The 17,707-nt window shown below is 44.5% G+C and overlaps 2 protein-coding genes across 8 annotated transcripts; both read left to right on the forward strand.

The window, feature by feature from the left end:
* Positions 1-2: 2 nt before the first annotated feature.
* Gstk1 (glutathione S-transferase kappa 1) lies at positions 3-4,596 on the forward strand. 6 transcript variants are annotated; one of them, XM_021240944.2, is made up of 8 exons: positions 3-209; positions 691-772; positions 974-1,102; positions 1,358-1,458; positions 1,534-1,647; positions 3,332-3,448; positions 3,786-3,879; positions 4,294-4,596. In XM_021240944.2, the coding sequence occupies exons 1-8, from the start codon at positions 138-140 to the stop codon at positions 4,341-4,343; spliced, it is 759 nt and encodes a 252-aa protein (XP_021096603.1). In that variant the 5' UTR covers positions 3-137; the 3' UTR covers positions 4,344-4,596. The 6 variants fall into 6 exon arrangements, with proteins under 6 accessions (XP_021096603.1, XP_004860560.1, XP_021096604.1 ...); XM_004860503.4 differs by having other exon boundaries at positions 1,612-1,647; XM_087207617.1 differs by having other exon boundaries at positions 28-310.
* Positions 4,597-15,560: 10,964 nt separating this feature from the next.
* Positions 15,561-17,466, forward strand: Tmem139 (transmembrane protein 139). Of its 2 annotated transcripts, none has more exons than XM_013078013.3 (4): positions 15,561-15,729; positions 16,063-16,122; positions 16,570-16,855; positions 17,064-17,466. In XM_013078013.3, the coding sequence occupies exons 1-4, from the start codon at positions 15,585-15,587 to the stop codon at positions 17,464-17,466; spliced, it is 894 nt and encodes a 297-aa protein (XP_012933467.2). In that variant the 5' UTR covers positions 15,561-15,584. The 2 variants fall into 2 exon arrangements, with proteins under 2 accessions (XP_012933467.2, XP_012933468.2); XM_013078014.3 differs by having other exon boundaries at positions 16,585-16,855.
* Positions 17,467-17,707: the final 241 nt, after the last annotated feature.

Consider the following 17,707-nt stretch of genomic DNA (forward strand, 5'->3'; position numbering starts at 1 on the left):
GCACAGAGGCTGCGCGGCCGGCGCTGTGGGCGGGTCCGGGAGGGGTTGCTGGGTCTGAGGGCCCGGGAGAGGTGGCTGAGGCCGCTTGATTCACCTTCCCTTCGCTCTCCTTTTCGCCACCTGCCTCCCGGAGCAACATGGGGCCCTCGCCACGCACCCTGGAGCTCTTCTACGATGTGCTATCCCCCTACTCCTGGCTGGGCTTCGAGGTGACGCCGGGGAAGCCGCTTGGGCCTGGAGGGCAAGGGCACCAGGGTTGAGTCTCCTGAAATCCCTGGCGCTGCCCCTGGGGTTGCGACCTTCAGAGTGTGTAAGGCTGACGGTTACTTCGTGCGTTTAAACGGGTCAGAGTCGCGGGCTCCACCTGGAGACCCTGTCTCCTGAGACAGTACAGCCTTCCCACGGTGGGGAGAAGGAACAGGACCAGCCCCAGAGAACCAAGGAGAAACGCATATTCATTGGCCCTCTGCTCAGTTTTTGAGGGCGAGGTCCAGAATAGAAGGGAAATCACGAGTAGGAGCAGAGATCGTGAAATTGATTCTAGGCTAGGAGAACTGTGTGTCCTTTTAAACCAAACAGCCCGGAGTGCCCTTATCGCCCTGCTCTGCACTTAGAATCTCTGGCTAATTGGCTGCCAGGTGAGGTGTTTCTGACCCGTGTTTTTGGGTTTTTTTGCTTCCTCGGGGGTAGGTCCTGTGCAGGTATCGGAACATCTGGAACATCAAGCTGCAGTTTCGGCCCACCTATATTGCAGGGATCATGAAAGACAGCGGTAGGCAGGGAGAGGCATTTGGGGCAGGGCTGGGGTCATCTCATCTCCGGGGCCCGCAGGAGCTGCCTTCAGCGGGTCTCTATATGGGCATCTGCAGCTGGGGCTGTAATTTGCACTCTGCCTGAGACCAAGGGAAAGGTCCTCCAAGCCTGGGACCCTTAGTTCTTCTTTCATCAGCCTGTCCCAACTCTCCACTGCCAGGAAACAAGCCACCAGCTATGGTTCCTCGAAAAGCTCAGTACATGGCAAATGACCTTAGACGCCTGAAAGAGCATTTCCAGGTCCCCCTCAGATTTCCCAAGGATTTCAACTCTGCGGTTCTCGAAAAAGGTGAAGAGGGCAGGAAAGAGTGGGCCAGTGGGCTTGGGAGACTAACTTGGTGCAGCCTGCTGGGGAATGTCAGGATCTGAGCTGAACAAACATGGGGCTGTGGGGTCAGAAAAAGGGGTTTAACAGGATGAGTTGGTTATGGGAAACAGGTGAAAGCTAGCAGGCAGCAGAGGCATGTGAGTAGGGAGGAGCCTGTTCTTGAGACATCCAGATAAAAAGACAAGAGCTCTACCTCTGAGTGCATCTGTCCTGCAGGAAGTTTGTCTGCCATGCGGTTCCTCACTGCCGTGAACATGGAACACCCCGAGAGCCTGGAAAAGGTGTCCAGGGAGCTATGGATGCGCATCTGGTCACAGGTGAGGGATGGGCTCTGGAAGTCCACTGAGGGGGACCCTGGATGGCTTTCTGACCTTTCCCAGGCCCATTTCCAGAATAACAATACTGCCTTTCCTCATTGTCGTTTCCCTGTCTTTGCTACTCCCTTTCTGCTGAGCGTCCTCCTTTCCCAGGATGAAGACATCGTGGAGTCCCAGAGCATCCTGGCTGTGAGTGACTGGGCCCCGCGCCCAGGGTTCTCCCAGGGATCTGAGAACAGCCGGTGTTGAGAGCAAAGAGAAAGAACAATGGCTATCATATTGCATGAAAAAGCTCATAGTGATTTTGGGGGAAAAAATGTTTTAGAGGGGACAAATTACTGAAAAGAGAATTAAAAGCATGCTCAAAACAGTGTGTTAGCAGGCGGGGATGTAGCACAGTGGTAGAGTGTGTGTAACATGCACAGAGCACTGGGTTCAGTCCCAGTACTAAAAACAAATTAAATCTCATGGTTGAAAAAAGAAATGCCAAATGAGTAACACATGGGTAAAATGTAGTTGATGGGAGAGAAAGAATCACAGCTAGAACCCCAGGTGTGGAAGGATGGCGTATTCATAAGTCTCCAAATACTCCATCACAAAACTCACCAACAGATGTATATTACAATGCAAGAGATTTTTAAAAGAGGCTTTAAAAAGACAAAAAGAGATGTGACAAGTGTCAGAGTGAGAACAAATGGATAATGCTCTCAAAACACTGAATGCATGCCATACAGAGATGGGGTTTTAAAAATGACACCCTGTGAAAAATAAATAATTAATTAAAAATTTAAAAATGACACCCTGTGGGATTAAGTGAGAAAATTCAGTTTATAGAAGATAGTTGAGGCATATTCATAGTTAATATATGAAATGACAGACCACACTAAAGTTGTGTTCAAAAGCCTGCCCACTACCATCTAGTGTCTTTGTTCCTGCAAAGAAATTTTTTAGCCTGCTTTTCTGCTTAATATTTAAAAACCCCTTTCCATGCCACTTTTGACTTTCTGAAAGTACAGTTCTTTGTTTTGACCTAGTTTTCCAACCAGTGACCTTATTTCTGCTTACTTATCCATTCTCCTATTGTTGGCCATTTTGTCTGAGACACAGTTCTCTCATTTAACCTGTCAAGGCAATGGCTCATCACCATGGACTTTGTGGCCTCCAAATGTAGGTCAGGTTGCAGTGATTCTCAGCCAGGGCTGTCCATCAGCATCACCTTTCCCACCTGATGTGGTCATTTGCTAGGGTTGGCCTGCAGATCAGGGTTTTTTAAAGCTCCCCAGGATATTCTGATGTGCACCAGGCTTGAGAACCACTGGTCCCAAGCTTTAATGTGCATCTTTAAGCCAAAGCCTTTATCATTCTCTTGAAGCCAGGCAAGAGGCTACCACTGTGACATGTCAGAGTCCTCCAGAAAGTCCATGGAAATTAGTACCCAGCCCTTGATTTGAAAAATTAGGTATTTAGGGATTCTGAGAAGTAGGAAAGTAAGCACCTTGGACTTGAATTCTAGAGACTTAGAGATCTGTACCTCTGAACAAGTACTGTGTCACCTCTGACCAGAGTCTCTTCATTTGTGAAATGAAGAGGTGAGACTAGGTGATCTCTAAGATGCCCTCTGGTGTTCATTTCCTCTGGCTGTGACTCTGCCCACTGTTCTTTTCACCCATTTCAAATTTTGGAGAAAGAATTTCTCTTGACAAGGATAAACTGCCATTGTCACAGACTGCCTCTTGACAAGGATGACTGTGGGTGGGGAAAGGCATTCCCAGGAAAACTTGGAAACACCCAAAGAAAACATCAGAGTTTTCTTCTCCTGAGCTCCTGCTTCCACAGTGCAGATAGAGCTGTGTCCCCTGCCATGTCCCCTCAGGCAGCGCAGAAGGCTGGTTTATCTGCAGAGAAAGCCCAAGGCCTTCTGGAGAAGAGCTCCACAGCACAAGTGAAGAATCAGCTCAAGGAGACCACTGAGGCAGCCTGCAAATATGGGGTGAGCAACTCTCCGTGTATTCCCAAGTCCTGTCCCGAAGAAAGAGACGGTTTCTTAGCAAAGGGCTCTGTACTCCTGCCCAAAAGCCCCGCTCATGCTTCCTTCCCAGCTCTCCCAGACAACCCTCATCTTCTCCCTTCCTCTACCTGAGCACAAGAAAGGAAGGAAAGAAAAGGAAGAGCCTCAGTGTCCCAAGCAGAGAAGACACCTTGGTCCATGTTTCCGAACAACTCTTTGGCAACTGGGCTGCTGAGACCCCAGACAGCTGTTGCCTGAAAGCCCTCAATCCCAGCCTAATAGCACCATTGCCTTCTTCCCTGCACTCTGCTTTCTTTAGGCCTTCGGGTTGCCCATCACTGTGGTCCACGTGGATCGCCAGACGCACATGTTATTTGGCTCTGACCGCATGGAATTGCTAGCGTACTTGCTAGGTAAATTCCAGTTTCCACTCCGATCAACCTTGACCCCAGCCCCACCCCCATTATATCAGCTGACCAGAGCAGGCATTCAGAACAAAAAATGCTTGACACTTCCCACAAGAAAACTTTATACATAGGGCCAGGGATTTAGCTCAGTGGTTCTGGCACCTGCCATGCAAGTGCAAGGTCGCGAGTTCGATCTCTGGTACCAAAAAAAAAAGAAAAAACTTTATACAGCCAGTACTGCTCAAGGTTGAATGGGGAGGAGCCGCCAGGTCCCCCCAGGAGAGAAGGAAGCCTTCAGCAAGCTTCTTCCTTGGAGTCAAACAGAGCTCTTTTTAGAAAACTCCTGGGTCCTGTTGGGCCACCCCTGCTGCCAGCACACCTGAGAACAATGTGTAGACATCTCTGCTTTTCTTTATCCAGGAGAGAAGTGGATGGGCCCTGTGCCTCCCACCCTGAATGCCAAACTTTAGAACTCCCTGGCAGAAGCAAGCTGTTGATGTAAACAAGCGGCCATCTGCTCCAGGTCCCCAAATTTATCAACTTGATAGGGGGTGTCCCTTGTGGCCCTGGGGGATGTCTCCCTCCTGTCTGTCTCCAGGGATGCCCTGGAAGGGGTCCGTCATTAGCTGTGGTTGCCTTTACATCTGAGCTCCACAAGTGCCTTATGGAGAACCCCAAATTCTTCTTTTCCACAAAATAAACCTAATGCCATTAGCCAAAACATTTCTGGGTCAGTCTGTCCTGGTGGTGTTGCTATGCTCTCATTCCTACAGTCACATTGTGCCTGCTCTAGAGATTCACACAAAGAAGAGCCTTTTCCAGATGCAGCCCACTCTGGGGCAGCTGTGTGGTACACGTGAGACACAATCCCCCTTTCTCTCAGTGTTTTGGAAACCTGTTCCTCTCTGGGTCAGAAGACTAAGCCCCATAGTCTTGCTCCACTAACCAGTTTGCCACTTACTGTCTCTGACCAGCCACAGTGATGGGGTGGACAGTGGTACGGGCAGTGGAGGGAACCCGAGAATGGCTGGGTCCCACCACCTGGACCAGCAAAACCAAGGCAAGACACGGCGTAGGAAGATGCCCAGCTATGCATGGCCTAGGCCACTTGCTCATCCCTCCGTCATCCCTCCCCTGACCCACCTTGCAGATCCTGAGAATAGCCCTGGGCCTCTGATCCTAGCCTGTATGACCTGTTTCCTTCCACCTCCATAAAACTTTCCCATCCCCGTGGTATTTATCCAAGTCCCTGCCTCTCTCTGTGCCCACAGTGGGTTAATCAGAGTCCTGTGAGTTTCATTAGCTTTCTGGCTTCTTTGAAACCACTCTTCTGAAGCTGAGACCGCACTTGGACACCTGTTGGGAACTAGGTACACAGCCTTCCACAGGGCTGGGGCCTTGAGAAGCTAGCATCAGCCTCCCTTTACCTCCTTCCTCTGGCCCTTCCTCACCTCATACCCCATTCCCCCCTTTTGTCCCCAACACTTTGCTCTCCCCTTTCCCATGTTTCCTGCATCTTCTGGGATTTAAAATCTTTACTCACAGTTTCCGTGAAGTAATACCAAAAGTACATATCCAGATTGCTTCCTTTTTTTAAAGGAGTTTTGTGATGTGTATGCTAACGTAAAATAAAAATAGGGGGAAATGTCCAATCTTTATACCCATAAGGGCAAAATAAAACAAAGTATAGTCTCTTGTTAATCAGAGCTTCCCAGAGCATGGTGAGTGCAGTTTTATTAATAAAGGTGGTTGCCTCTGCACTATTCATTTCCAAAATTATGATGCCTTAAACTATGAGAGCAGGAGGATGCTTCAATAAATTGTGGTACACCCAGGGGGTAATGTCTCAGAGCCATCAAAAATTGTGTTTGTGAAGAAATTTTAAGAACATTGGAAATTCTTAGGATATAATTATGATTGGAAAAAATTAAACTATATGGTCTGATCTCTATATATCAGCATAAAAATAGAGACCATTAATACATTAATTTTAGTATATTAATTCTGTACAGTGTTGCTTAAGGCTGGATGGGGAGGGCCCTGCCCCTGAGGAGAGAAGAAAGCCTTCTGGACCTTGAAACAAATCAGAGCTCTTCCTAGAAAACCTGTAGGCCCAGTGTGTAGATGTTTGTGAATCATCCAGGAGAGAAGCGGGTGGTCCTGTGCCTCCATTTCTGAATTTAAGACTTTAAAAATTTAAGAACTTAACACTGAATTCCTGACTTTAAGACTGTCCTGCCAACTGTGGTGTCCACCAACAGATAAATGGATAAAGAAAATGAGGTGCAAAAATAAATAAAATAAAATAGAATAAAATAGAAAATGAGGTGTAAATATATCATGGCAAACTCTTCAGCCTTAAAAGAAATTCCAGCTGGGTGTGGTGGTGTACACCTGTAATCCCAGCACACTGGAGGCTGAGGCAGCAGGATTGCCACAGGTTTGAGGCCAGCCTGGGCTACAGAGTGAATTCAAGCCCAGCCTGAACTACAAAGCAAGACCCTGCCTCAAAAAAAAAAAGGAAAAGAAATTCCATTTGCAACATTATGGATGAGGCTATAAAACACTATGCTAACTGAACTAATCCAGGTCCAGAAAGGGAAATACCACATGATCTCACATCTGGAAACTAAAGTCAAATTTAACATAAGTAGAGAGTAGAATGGTGGTTACCAGGGGCTGAGGAAGGGATTAGGAAGATGTTGGCCAAAGGATACAAAGTTTCCATTAGTCCTGAGGAATAAATTTTCAAGATCTGTCGCACATCATGGTGATCATAGCTAATAATATATTGCATATTTCCAAGTAGGTAACAAAGAAAAGAGTGATCAAAAATTATGTTGAATGTTTACATTTTTTAAAAAACTTATTAGAGTAAAAAATACATTGCCAAGAAAAAAAATGGGATGTGTTCAGAGTATTTTGAGGGGATTAATGGCAATGTGTCTTTTACTGTAATAAAACTTTTACTTAAATATTCATTGTATTTTTTGAACACTCATTGAATCAAATGTTTGTGGCAATTTCTGTCAAATAGATTACATGGGAAGAAAGTGTTTAAATGTGAAGGGGAACAAGGGAGGAGGGAGGGAGAAAGGAAAGGAAGGACAAGAAAAAAGGTGAAAATAGAAGGAAAAAATAGCAACAAAACTGTTGTATATAGGGAGGGTAGGGAGCTTGAGAGGGGAATGAGATAAAATCAAATTTATCAAATAAACGGATTATAGTGTGTCTTCATCCACCTTATTGTCTGGCTCTGGCACCATGTGCTTCTGGCTCTTGCCCACAGTCAAAATGACCATGAAAGGTAAAAGGTTTGAATCAGTTCAGGACATCGAGGCAGCCACGACAGCGCAATGAAGACATGAAGGAGGTCTTCTAGAACTGCTTCAGAAACTAGCAAGAACAATACAATGAATGTGTTCAAAACAACAGGTAATATTTTGAGAGAGATCAATAACAATGTGTCTTTTACTGCAATAAAAATTTTAAACATCCAACATATTTTTCATTACACCTCATATATTAAAGGTTCTCATTACATAAGAAGTGATAAGTGATGTGATGGTCATGTTAATAAGCTCAGTGTCATCATTTCCACAACATATACATATATCTGAAAACACTGGGCCCCATAAACACAATTATGTCAATTAAAGATGAAATGCTAAATTAAAAATAAAGTATTACATAAGTACTGTTAGGAAAAGAGTGTCGTGAGATTTTAACTGATATTCTACACTTAAGCCCTAACCTCGCTCCGCTGAACACAAGGCCAGCTTCATGGGCTTAGAACTACACATTCACATAGGGTCTCACAACTGACTTAACACTCAGCAGCTCTCCACTGATATCCTTCCTAATTACTTAATTTGTGGAGCTTCATTTTCATTTTGCACTCGACTCCACACATCATGTGGCCAGGCCCGATCCTGAGCACAATGTATATTTTGAATAAAGGTTTCTAAGGAAATGGAGCAAATATTCCCCTTATAGGTATCTTCCTGAAAGAGTTAAAAACATCGTATTACAGTGATACACGCATACCTGTGTTTATAGCAACACAACTCAAAAAGTCTAAATCTTGGAAGAAGCCTTTATGTCTATCGGCCCATGAATGGATAAAGAAAATGTGGTATTTACACACAATGGAATACTATTCTGCTATAAAGAAGGATAAATTTGAGTCACTTGTAGGAAAATAGATGCACCTTGAGACCATAATGTTAAGTGAAGTAAATCAGACACACAAGCTTAAATATCACATGGTTTCTCTTACTTAAGAAATCCAAAGGAGAAATCAATCACAGAGGAAAATAAAAGACAGATGATAAGAAATAAGGAGATAGATCTTTTGCAAATGGGAAAGAGACCAAGAGATGGAGGGAGGGGAAGTAAAAAGTATTAAGATGTGTTATGTACATGCACCAGCTTCCCATGAGGGATGTGACCATTACATCCCGCAAACATGAACTGAAAATTAAAATAATAAATTAAAAAATAATAAAATCATTAAAAATATAAAAAACAGGGCCAGGGATTTAGCTCAGTGGTTCCACCACCTGCCTTGCAAGCGCAAGGTCTCGAGTTCGATCTCCAGTACCAAAAAATAAAAAATAAAAATATATATACATATATAAAATATAAAAATAAAATTAAAAATAAACAGAGCAAAGAAAATGCCAGAAGGTGAGAGAAAAGAGAAAGAAATGGAGACAGGAAAAAGAAGACAGAAATAGTAAATCAAAAGAGAAAGTAACAAAGTATTTGAAAAGTGGAGTGGCGATTCCAGGAAGTGGTGCTGCTGGGAGAGGCAGGAATGAAGGTGGTGGACAGGAGCTTGCGTCCCAGACTCCTATGCTCCTTCCTGATGTCCCGTGCACAGGCACAAGAACAAGCAGAAAGAAGCGTCCCCTTGGGCCCTGGGAGAGGCCAGGAGTGACTGGGAGGCCAGCTAGGCTCCCGTTTACTGCGCCCTGCTCTTCACCCCAGCCCAAGGAGTCCTTTCCAGGTGTTTGGAGGAGAACTAAAACTCTCGGCAGCGATCAGACCAACTCCTTTTTTATTTTTTTTTTATCATTTTAGATACTCATTTATACAGTTTGAATTGTGAAACCAACTTAAAATAACATGTAGAGTGTACTTCTATTTTCTAGATAAAGATGAATGCATCGATAGCTATAGAGATACAGTTTAAGAAAATAGACATATGATATTGATGTATTTACAACAAGAGTAATATAAAGGCTGCAATTAAATAAACTAAGTTTTGCCAAGGTTATCTATGGTTGGTAAGGCTACATTTTAGAACCTTTTTTATAATCTTTTTTTACAGTGTACATTTATTACTAATGTGGGTTTTTTTTAATTGAGGACAAATAAAATGCAGCCCCATGGATTCTTTTTGTCTTTGTTTTTTAAGACAGGGTCTTGCTATGTAGCCCAGGCTGGCCTTGAACTCATGTTGATCCTCCTGCCTCAGCCTCCCAAGTGCTGGGATTAAGGGTATGCACCACTTTACCCAGCTCAATTCCATGGATTCTTACAAGAAAATTATACATCATTTGCATGTAATATTTTACTAAGAAAAGCTAAGAAAATTGAAAAATGTTCTAGTTTTAATTACAGACATGAGCTGGGCATGGTGGCACATGCGGTCCCAGCACTTGGGAGGCTGAGGCAGGAGGATCAACATGAGTTGAAGACCAGCCTGGGCTATACAGTAAGTTTAAGGTCAGCCTGAACTAAATAGCAAGACCCTATTTTTTAAAAAATGATAAATAATAGATATGGAGAAACTATAAATAAAATTAATCTTTTCAAGTTTATATAAAGATATTAATTTATTATAAAAGAGAAACATGAGAATTATTTCCATGATGGAAGATTTCAGAACTGCAGTGGAAGGGGCCCTTTCATGTGATGCCATTTCAGTAGTGATATATTTCTACTTTAAATAAGAAATCTGTATTTAATTCCAATACTTATTTGTTGAATCTTAGTTTGAAATAAATTCATGCTATGTAAATCTACATATTTTCTGAAAATATCACCATCTCTAAAGAAATAACCCTAACTCTTTTCAACCAAACCCTTGCCCCGGGGTGTGGTTGCTTCTAGCTGGAGACAGATTAGAAAAGATCTGAAAAGGATGTGGGAGGTGGGGAAACAGCTAACTGCAGGAGATTCAAGGGGCCAGAAGGTCATGAGTCACGAGATCAGTATTCCTTAATTACCAATAAATGATAGCAGAGTACTGATTCCCTACTCCTGCCTATGACTGCCTATCAAAGGACTGCAAATAAACCCTGCTGTCTCCTTGAAGCATTCCGATCCCCACCTACCCTTCCCAGCAGTCAGGCTCACCTCTGAGACCTGGGCACATTTTGTCCCTCACTCCCAGCACTTGGCATTTTGGACCCCGTCTTACATTTCCTTACAGCGATGTCTTTCTGGACTGTAAACTCCCTGCCTGTGAGATTCATCTCTGATCCATTGTAGCTAGCGTAGGATAAAAATTTGTTGACTTCAAATCACTTACTTGGGTTCGAGGAAGCAGCCCCATCATGCAAGGAGAGTTGTATGAACTGGTACAACTTCTTTGGCAGGCAGTTCGGCCACATCTATTAAAAACTTCAGGTGCACACCTGCAATCCCAGCACTTGGGAAGCAGAGGCAGGAGGATCACAATGAGTTCAGGGCCAGTCTGAACTTCATGGTGAGACCCTGTCTCCAAAAAAAAAAAAAAAAACTACTTCACTGGGAGGAATTTTTTCATATTTAAACATGTAAATAAAGACAAAGACACATATAGATAGTAACTGCAAGATCATGAAAATATAAATGGTTATCATTTGGAGAATCATTAGTTTTTCCCTAACATAGAATAAAATCAAATATATAATACATAAATATATTTAAAACATGGAAAGGAAACAAAGTTTGCCTATGGAATTGACTGGGAAGGAATATGAGGGTCCTTTCTGGATGACAGTAATGTTTTATGTTTTAGTTGGAATTTGAATCATGAAATTGTATGCTTCTACCAGAACTCAAGGAATGGCACACTTAAAATCTCTGTGTTAGCCAGCAAGCCTGGCTTGCTGGTATAAGCCTGTAATCCCAGCACTTTGGGAAACTGAGGCAGGAGGATCACAAGTTTGAAGCTAGCCTGTGCAACTTAGGGATAAGAAGATTGTTTCAAAATTTAAAAATAAAATGAGCTGGGGATGTAGCTTGGTGCAAAAGCCCTGGACTCAATCCCCAGTACTGAAGGAAAAAATAACCTGTGTGTTCATTGTTGTGCCCAGTTTACGAAGTCCCAAAGACCACCAGGAGGCCGTTTCCGATGTAAGCACACGAGGGTCGTTTATTCAAGTTTAAGCAGGGACTCTCAACTGTCACCGACACAGCGGATAGAGATTGAGAGCCCCGAGTTCCAAATTAGCAGGGTTTTTATAGAGGTTACAGCAAGCTTCGGTCATTAGCAGCCATATGATTGGTTAACATTTAGCAAGTATGAAGTGTAGAATTTTGATTGGCTAGGCTCATTGGGGGTTGAAGGGGATTATGTATAGGTTTTTACAAGAAAAATGGGGACAAAGGTTAGTGGTCTGTCACGTACTGATGGTCAGCAGACATCTTGACTCATGGTCATGACCACCTTGTGTGGATAGTCAGCACGTTAACAGATTGTCCTATAGATAGTGGGCCCAGGACACTTGTTTCTAGGGCAAACAGATGGCTGAGTAATGAGCTTAGGAATCTTGAGCTACAGATCATGTCTTTTGTCCCAGATTAAGCACATTTAATCATTAATTTGAAAGAACAAAGGAGACTGCTCCATTTTGGACAAAATGGAGTCATTCTGGTCTCACATTAGCAAAATGGAGTCACTTTTGGTCTCACATTCATTATGGGCACATTTTATTTCAATGGAAAAAAACTAACAGTAAACAAATATAGAATTGTACTTTTATCCATGCTGTGGTAGAGAGAAGTCTGCAGACTTCTTTGAAATGTACCAAAAAGAAGATGCACTGGTGATAGATGGAGGGATAGAGAGATGAGAGACCAGTTATAAAGCAAGCGTAGTATAATGCTAATTGTAAAATTAGGTGGTGGACATAAGGGTAACAGTCTTTCTGTAATTTTTAATACTCATAATAAAATGGTCTACACATGCTGACATGCTGCTCTATACATGTTAATAAAGGATCATCTCCAACATATATTGTTAGGTGGAAAAAGCAAAACATAAAGCAATATTTATGGCTTGCTTCTGAGTGTATTCAGGGAGTCTGTTTGGGCAAGTCTGTCACGTTCAGGTCTCTCTGGGTGGGATGAGAAACTACCTCTAGAGATGGGAACTGAGAGACTGAGGATCAGGGGTATACAGGAGACTTGATTTTTACTATTATTCTCTTAACTATTAGATTTTATAGCATGACTAGAGAGTATTTTTAATTAACTATAATAATTATATTTTAGTAATATCTTTAATTTTTATATTTTTTTAACTGTCTCTAATCACTGAAACTCTTTCATATGGGTGTCTTATCTCTCCAACCTCATCACAACACCCTGAAGACCAAGATCAAATGTGTCATCTTTCCCTGGTAGATACACTTAGAGGTTAGCACCTGGCTATGCACAATGTAAACAATTGCTCCACAGTGAAATCGGCCGCAACGACAGGACGGTGCCCCCTGCTGGTCCCACACAGATGTACCCAAAGTCTGTCTGCGGCTGCATGCAGTTCACCAAGTTGAAGGAGCAGATTAGGAAAGGGTTGCTAAGGAGGGAACATGAGAGGAATGGCTGCAGAATTTCACAGGTGCTTTGGTAAACCATCTTGAGCAGGAAGCCAAAAAGTCTTTGGAGGGGAAATGACACAATGGTTACGAGCAAGGGCTCTAAGCTTGCATGGCAAGTTCACCCATATTCCTCAAGTTTCTGATGTTAGATCCATAAAATGGACATAACATCATAACTACCTATTATATTATGCATATTTTAAATTATTTATGTACTAAGCACACTAAAGCAGTATATAACCAAACATCTCACAGAACTATAAGGCAGACCCAGAGTCAGAAACGTTCAATCACGGAACCACACAGTGGGACCCTCCCAATCTCACGGGAAGCATGGCATCACCTGTTTTCTCTTTGTTCCTGTGCGCCCCCCCCCCCGCCCAGTCCTCCATCATCCCCCAAGACGAAGTGGCAAAAGCAGGAAGAGAGGCAGGCATAAGCCTCCCACAGGGTTGGTAAAGGCAGGCAAGTAGAAAGTGATTGACTTGAATGGTTCATTCAGGTTTTGTTAAGGACATTAAGCTGATGAAGACAGAAAGGAAATTAAATCCCTTGGGAAACTGCTATGTGTATTCAAAGCACTAGGAGCTTCCATATGGCTTGTCTCTCCATGATGACATATCTTAGAATTCATTCCCCTCTTAGAATTCATCATTCAATCCAAAAAAGGTGTTTATTGACTTTATAAACAGCTTATAGAATTACAAGCAGCTTTATCAAGATATGCTCACCCTTTTAAAGTACACAGTTCAGTGGAGTTTGTCCTGCAAGCATCACCACTATGTAATTCTGGAATACTTGGTTACTCCACAAAGAATCCCATCAGCAATTACTCCTCAGTCTTCCCTCCCCTAGTCTGGCCCTAACAAACCCTGTAGCCCACTTTCTGTGTCTTAACAGCATCATTTTTAATGACAAGAAAATTGGATGAAATAAACTCCAGGTTATTGGGTGACATATCATAAGGATATGCTAGTCAAATTATGGCATATTCAATAAAATATTGGATGGTTCTTAGAAATTATAATACGCTGGGTTGCAAAGGTCAGTAGCAGTGTATGCTTAGGGTATGCAAAGCCCTGGGTTCTATACTCAGCACCAAAAAGGGAACAAACAAGAAAATGCTAAAACTTTAGGCTATGTCAACAGGTAAAATATATACTGCATGATGCTTAAAACATTTTAAAGATAAAAAGTAATGAGTATTCACTGATCTCAATCAGAGTACAGACTGATTTATACAGGCCAGGCCTGCAAAGAATTGTAAAAAGTTTAAATGGACATACTGGGGATAATCTTAAATCATCTGTTCTTTAGCTTTTAAACATTTTGTAACATTTTTTAACAAAGGCAAATTTCAGAAATCAATTTAAAATTATTGAGATAGAAAATACATTAAAGGACATGGCCAGCAGGCAATCCAGCCTCTCTGATTTGATCTACTTTGTATCTCAACTAACAGATCTCTGTACTACACCTTCCTTCAGCAACCAAGAGACTTAAGCTACAAAGGTCCCAGCTCTCCTGTACAGCACAATATCTCATGCTGCAGACATTCAGGCCAATGCCCTTTTGTCCCTTGCCTCCTAGCCTACACTCCCCGCTCTCTCCACACTCACTTCTTGACAAGTCTCCCTAGCTTAACATGCAGTCCATCAGTTCTTGGCCATCCTCTTCTTCTCCCATACTAACCAAAGATCAAAATCCTGATTCCAGCCATACTTTCCCTCATGACCCTAATAGTAAGGAGATTGTTGGAAACAAAATAACCAGCAGCTCTTCTCCCACTCATTCCTGCTTTGTGTAGTGACACACTTCAAGTAGACACCACAGCCTGTCGAGTCTCTTCCCTCTCTCCATAGGAGTCTTTGACAGAGGGTCATCGCAACACCCCGACACTACCCACATATGCTGCTATAGAAATGTTTATTCTCATATTCATTGCCTCTCACCCTATACACACACACGCGCACACACACAAAGAGTCCACACACTGTTGCAGTGGCCCTGGATAGGTCTCCATGACAGTCATCCTTGGGACACCAGATTATATGTGCACCCCACTATCTGTACCTCCCCTCAATCTGCCCAGTGCTAATACAATGAAGGAAGAGCGCAACCTCATCTGGCTCAAGGACACAGTAGGCCTGGAGTTACCCTGCACCACCCAGCACCTCCTTCCACAGCCCAAGAGCTAAAGAGTGGCTCTGGGTCCACAGAGGGCAGGGAGGCCCCTTCAAGGGTAGCTTCTAATAAAAGCAATGGCTCTATTGAGCAGATACCTACCCAGTGTCAGGAATCACATAAGTTTTGGGGATTCTGAGGTGACTGAAACTAAACACTGCCCTTGAGAATCTCACAGTGAAATAAATAAATAAATAAACAGAAAAGTACCATATACCCAGAGAAAGGCTCACAGAGGAAACAAAGGATGCCAGGAGTACACCATGCAAAAAGGCTCTACAACAAGAGCCTTGGAGATGAATTTTTAGGAACGGAGTTAACTAAGCCAAGAAGCATAAACACACACACACACACACACACACACACACACACACACACACACACACCCCCTCTAACAGGTTTGCAGGAAATGGGGACTCCCAAGAAATGGCAGCAGAAGCAGGACAGCCCACACCATGGCTCACTGTATGCAAGGTCTGGGTGAGAGGTGCACAGATTAAATAAGCCACTTCCTCTGGCCTCTGCTTCTAGTCAGCTGGGAGAGTAAGGTGCAAAATAAATTACACAAATTGAAGGCTCTGACTAACCTCCAGTGCTAACTGAGAAGGGAGAGGGAAAGGTTAATTGGCATTCAGGTCCGAAGTACAAAGATCATTGCCAGTGGGGAGAGCCCTCCTACGAGGATAGTGGAGTGGAAATCAAGGTGAGGCAATGGGAGGCCATCCCGGAAGACGGAGAGGAGGAAGACTGGGCAGGACAGGGATTGGGCCAGGAGGGGTTGGGGCTAGTGGGCTCCGCCTCCTCCGCCGCCCTCTCTGGCCCTGCGCTCCGGCGACCGCTTTGGTCTGCAAACCAGGTGAGCAGGAACTCCTGAAACAAGCGAGGAGCCAGGCAGGAGCTCATGCGAGTGGGGTGCCCCTTCTACGGAGTTTGGCCTGCCTCGGAGTTGTTGCTTTGTTTCTGAGAAAAGGCTTCCCCTGCCCACTGGCCTCCCTGCCTCTTGTGACTCCTGCCAGAAAACTGGAAATCTGAGCTAGTGAATTAGAGGGCGCTGGGGTGAGGAAGCATGTCCGGCAGATGTAGGGTGTAGAAAAGGTCAGGAGTGACCAGGATCAGGTTTTTGTAAAACCTTGCATAAGTAGTTGTGTCCTGAGGCTCTGTTTAGTCGGTGCGCAATATCTCCCTCCAGCCAGAGCATGGACTGACTTCAGGGGAATCAGAAGACCAGAAGACGGGGCTCACAGGGTAGGTAAGTGACGTATCAACCCCCCTCTCTCTCCCAGGGCCAGACTGAGGGCCTCCGGAGGGAGAGGGGAAGAAGGGTGGAGGTTCAGTCACAGCCATAACAGGGAAAGGGCAGGCCCTACCCCCATTGCCTGGATTCCAGAAATGCCAGTGTGCAGAGGCCTCAGGCAGGTGACCGGACCTGATCCTGGATCTTAGCAGGGACACTGCAGGGAGGAGGGAGGGAGGCAGAGCCCTGACACGGGAAATTCACCTAGGGGCTGGGAGTCAGAACTCTGGGCTGCTTCCCCAGCTTTGCCACACACACTGATAACCTAGAGCAAATTATGAAGCTGGTCATTTATTTGATTTGAGATTGAAGAACCAAGAACCCAAACAGAAGAGTAGAATAGGCGTACTTTGGCATCTGGCACAGCTGTGATGCCAATTGCTAGTTTACACAGAACAGCAGTGTGTCTTTTTACAGGCACCCTGGGAAGGGCCATGGTGGCAAGCCAGTTTTGGAGGAGACTGAAGAAGCTATTTCTCTTCCTGAGCAGCGCCTTCCTCCTCCTGGGCCTGGCTTTGCTGAGCATACGGCCGGACATCACCCCTGTTGCTTATATCTTTCTCATCTTGGCTGGTTTTCTCTTCCTTGGGTGCCTCCTGGCCACTTTTCTGGAATGGCGCCTCCAATCAGTGCAGAGATCAAGGCAGTCACTGCAGACCGAGAGCCAAGGGACCTCTGGCAGTGGACGGTGAGTTAAGGGTGGGCAGGATGACCTGAATACACTTGGGGCCTGTTCACGCTCTATTCCTCTAGTCTCTCAGCATAGACTCTGCTTTCCTCTGTCACTCCTGTCACGAGTCAGGACCAAAAAAGGGGTCTTTTGTGGATAGCGTATGGGAAGAAGGAAAAGAAGTCCTTTCAGGAATTCACTAATGACCTTATTTCTCCTCCCTCAGAGACAATGCAGCTTTTGAGGTACCAACCTATGAAGAGGCAGTGGTGAATTCAGAGTCACAGAACCGCCCCCAAGAAGTGGATCAGCCACCACCTTACTGTATTGTTGTAATCCCCCCAGGACTGGAGGGGGGACAGGCTCCCCAACCCGAGAGGCCCAGGATAGGCAGACTGGAAAATCGTGTGGGCTCTGAGGGGACCATAACTCAGGGAGGAAACCACGGAAGACCCCTTATCAGCCTTCGGCTTCGGGGACCTCGTGTTGCATCCACTGCTCCTGATCTGCAGAGCTTGAGGGAGACCCCCAAATTGGAGCCACTTACTCCACCCCCTGCCTATGATGACTGCTTTGCTCACCCTGATGATGATAATGTTTTCTATGAAGACAGCTGGACACACTCCTAAGCAACTCTCTCAGGACTTCCATCTTTCCACAGTAGATCCACTGACCCATTTGACCAGCATTTCCTACTGTCAGGAACATTACTATGCATCAGGAACTGCGTTTCCACCTGACCTTCACAAACGGAAACTTGAACCCAGAGAGGAGTCAGGCTATGTAGGTGGCACAATTTGAGTCTTCTGGCAACACTGACTGACCTGCCCATGTCCAGTATTTCCAGAGTTAGATCTGGGTGATATGGAG

Source organism: Heterocephalus glaber, unplaced genomic scaffold, assembly GCF_053883595.1.
Source record: "Heterocephalus glaber isolate CG9 unplaced genomic scaffold, H.glaber_assembly_v1.0 deba00000818, whole genome shotgun sequence".
Classification (NCBI taxonomy): domain Eukaryota; kingdom Metazoa; phylum Chordata; class Mammalia; order Rodentia; family Bathyergidae; genus Heterocephalus; species Heterocephalus glaber.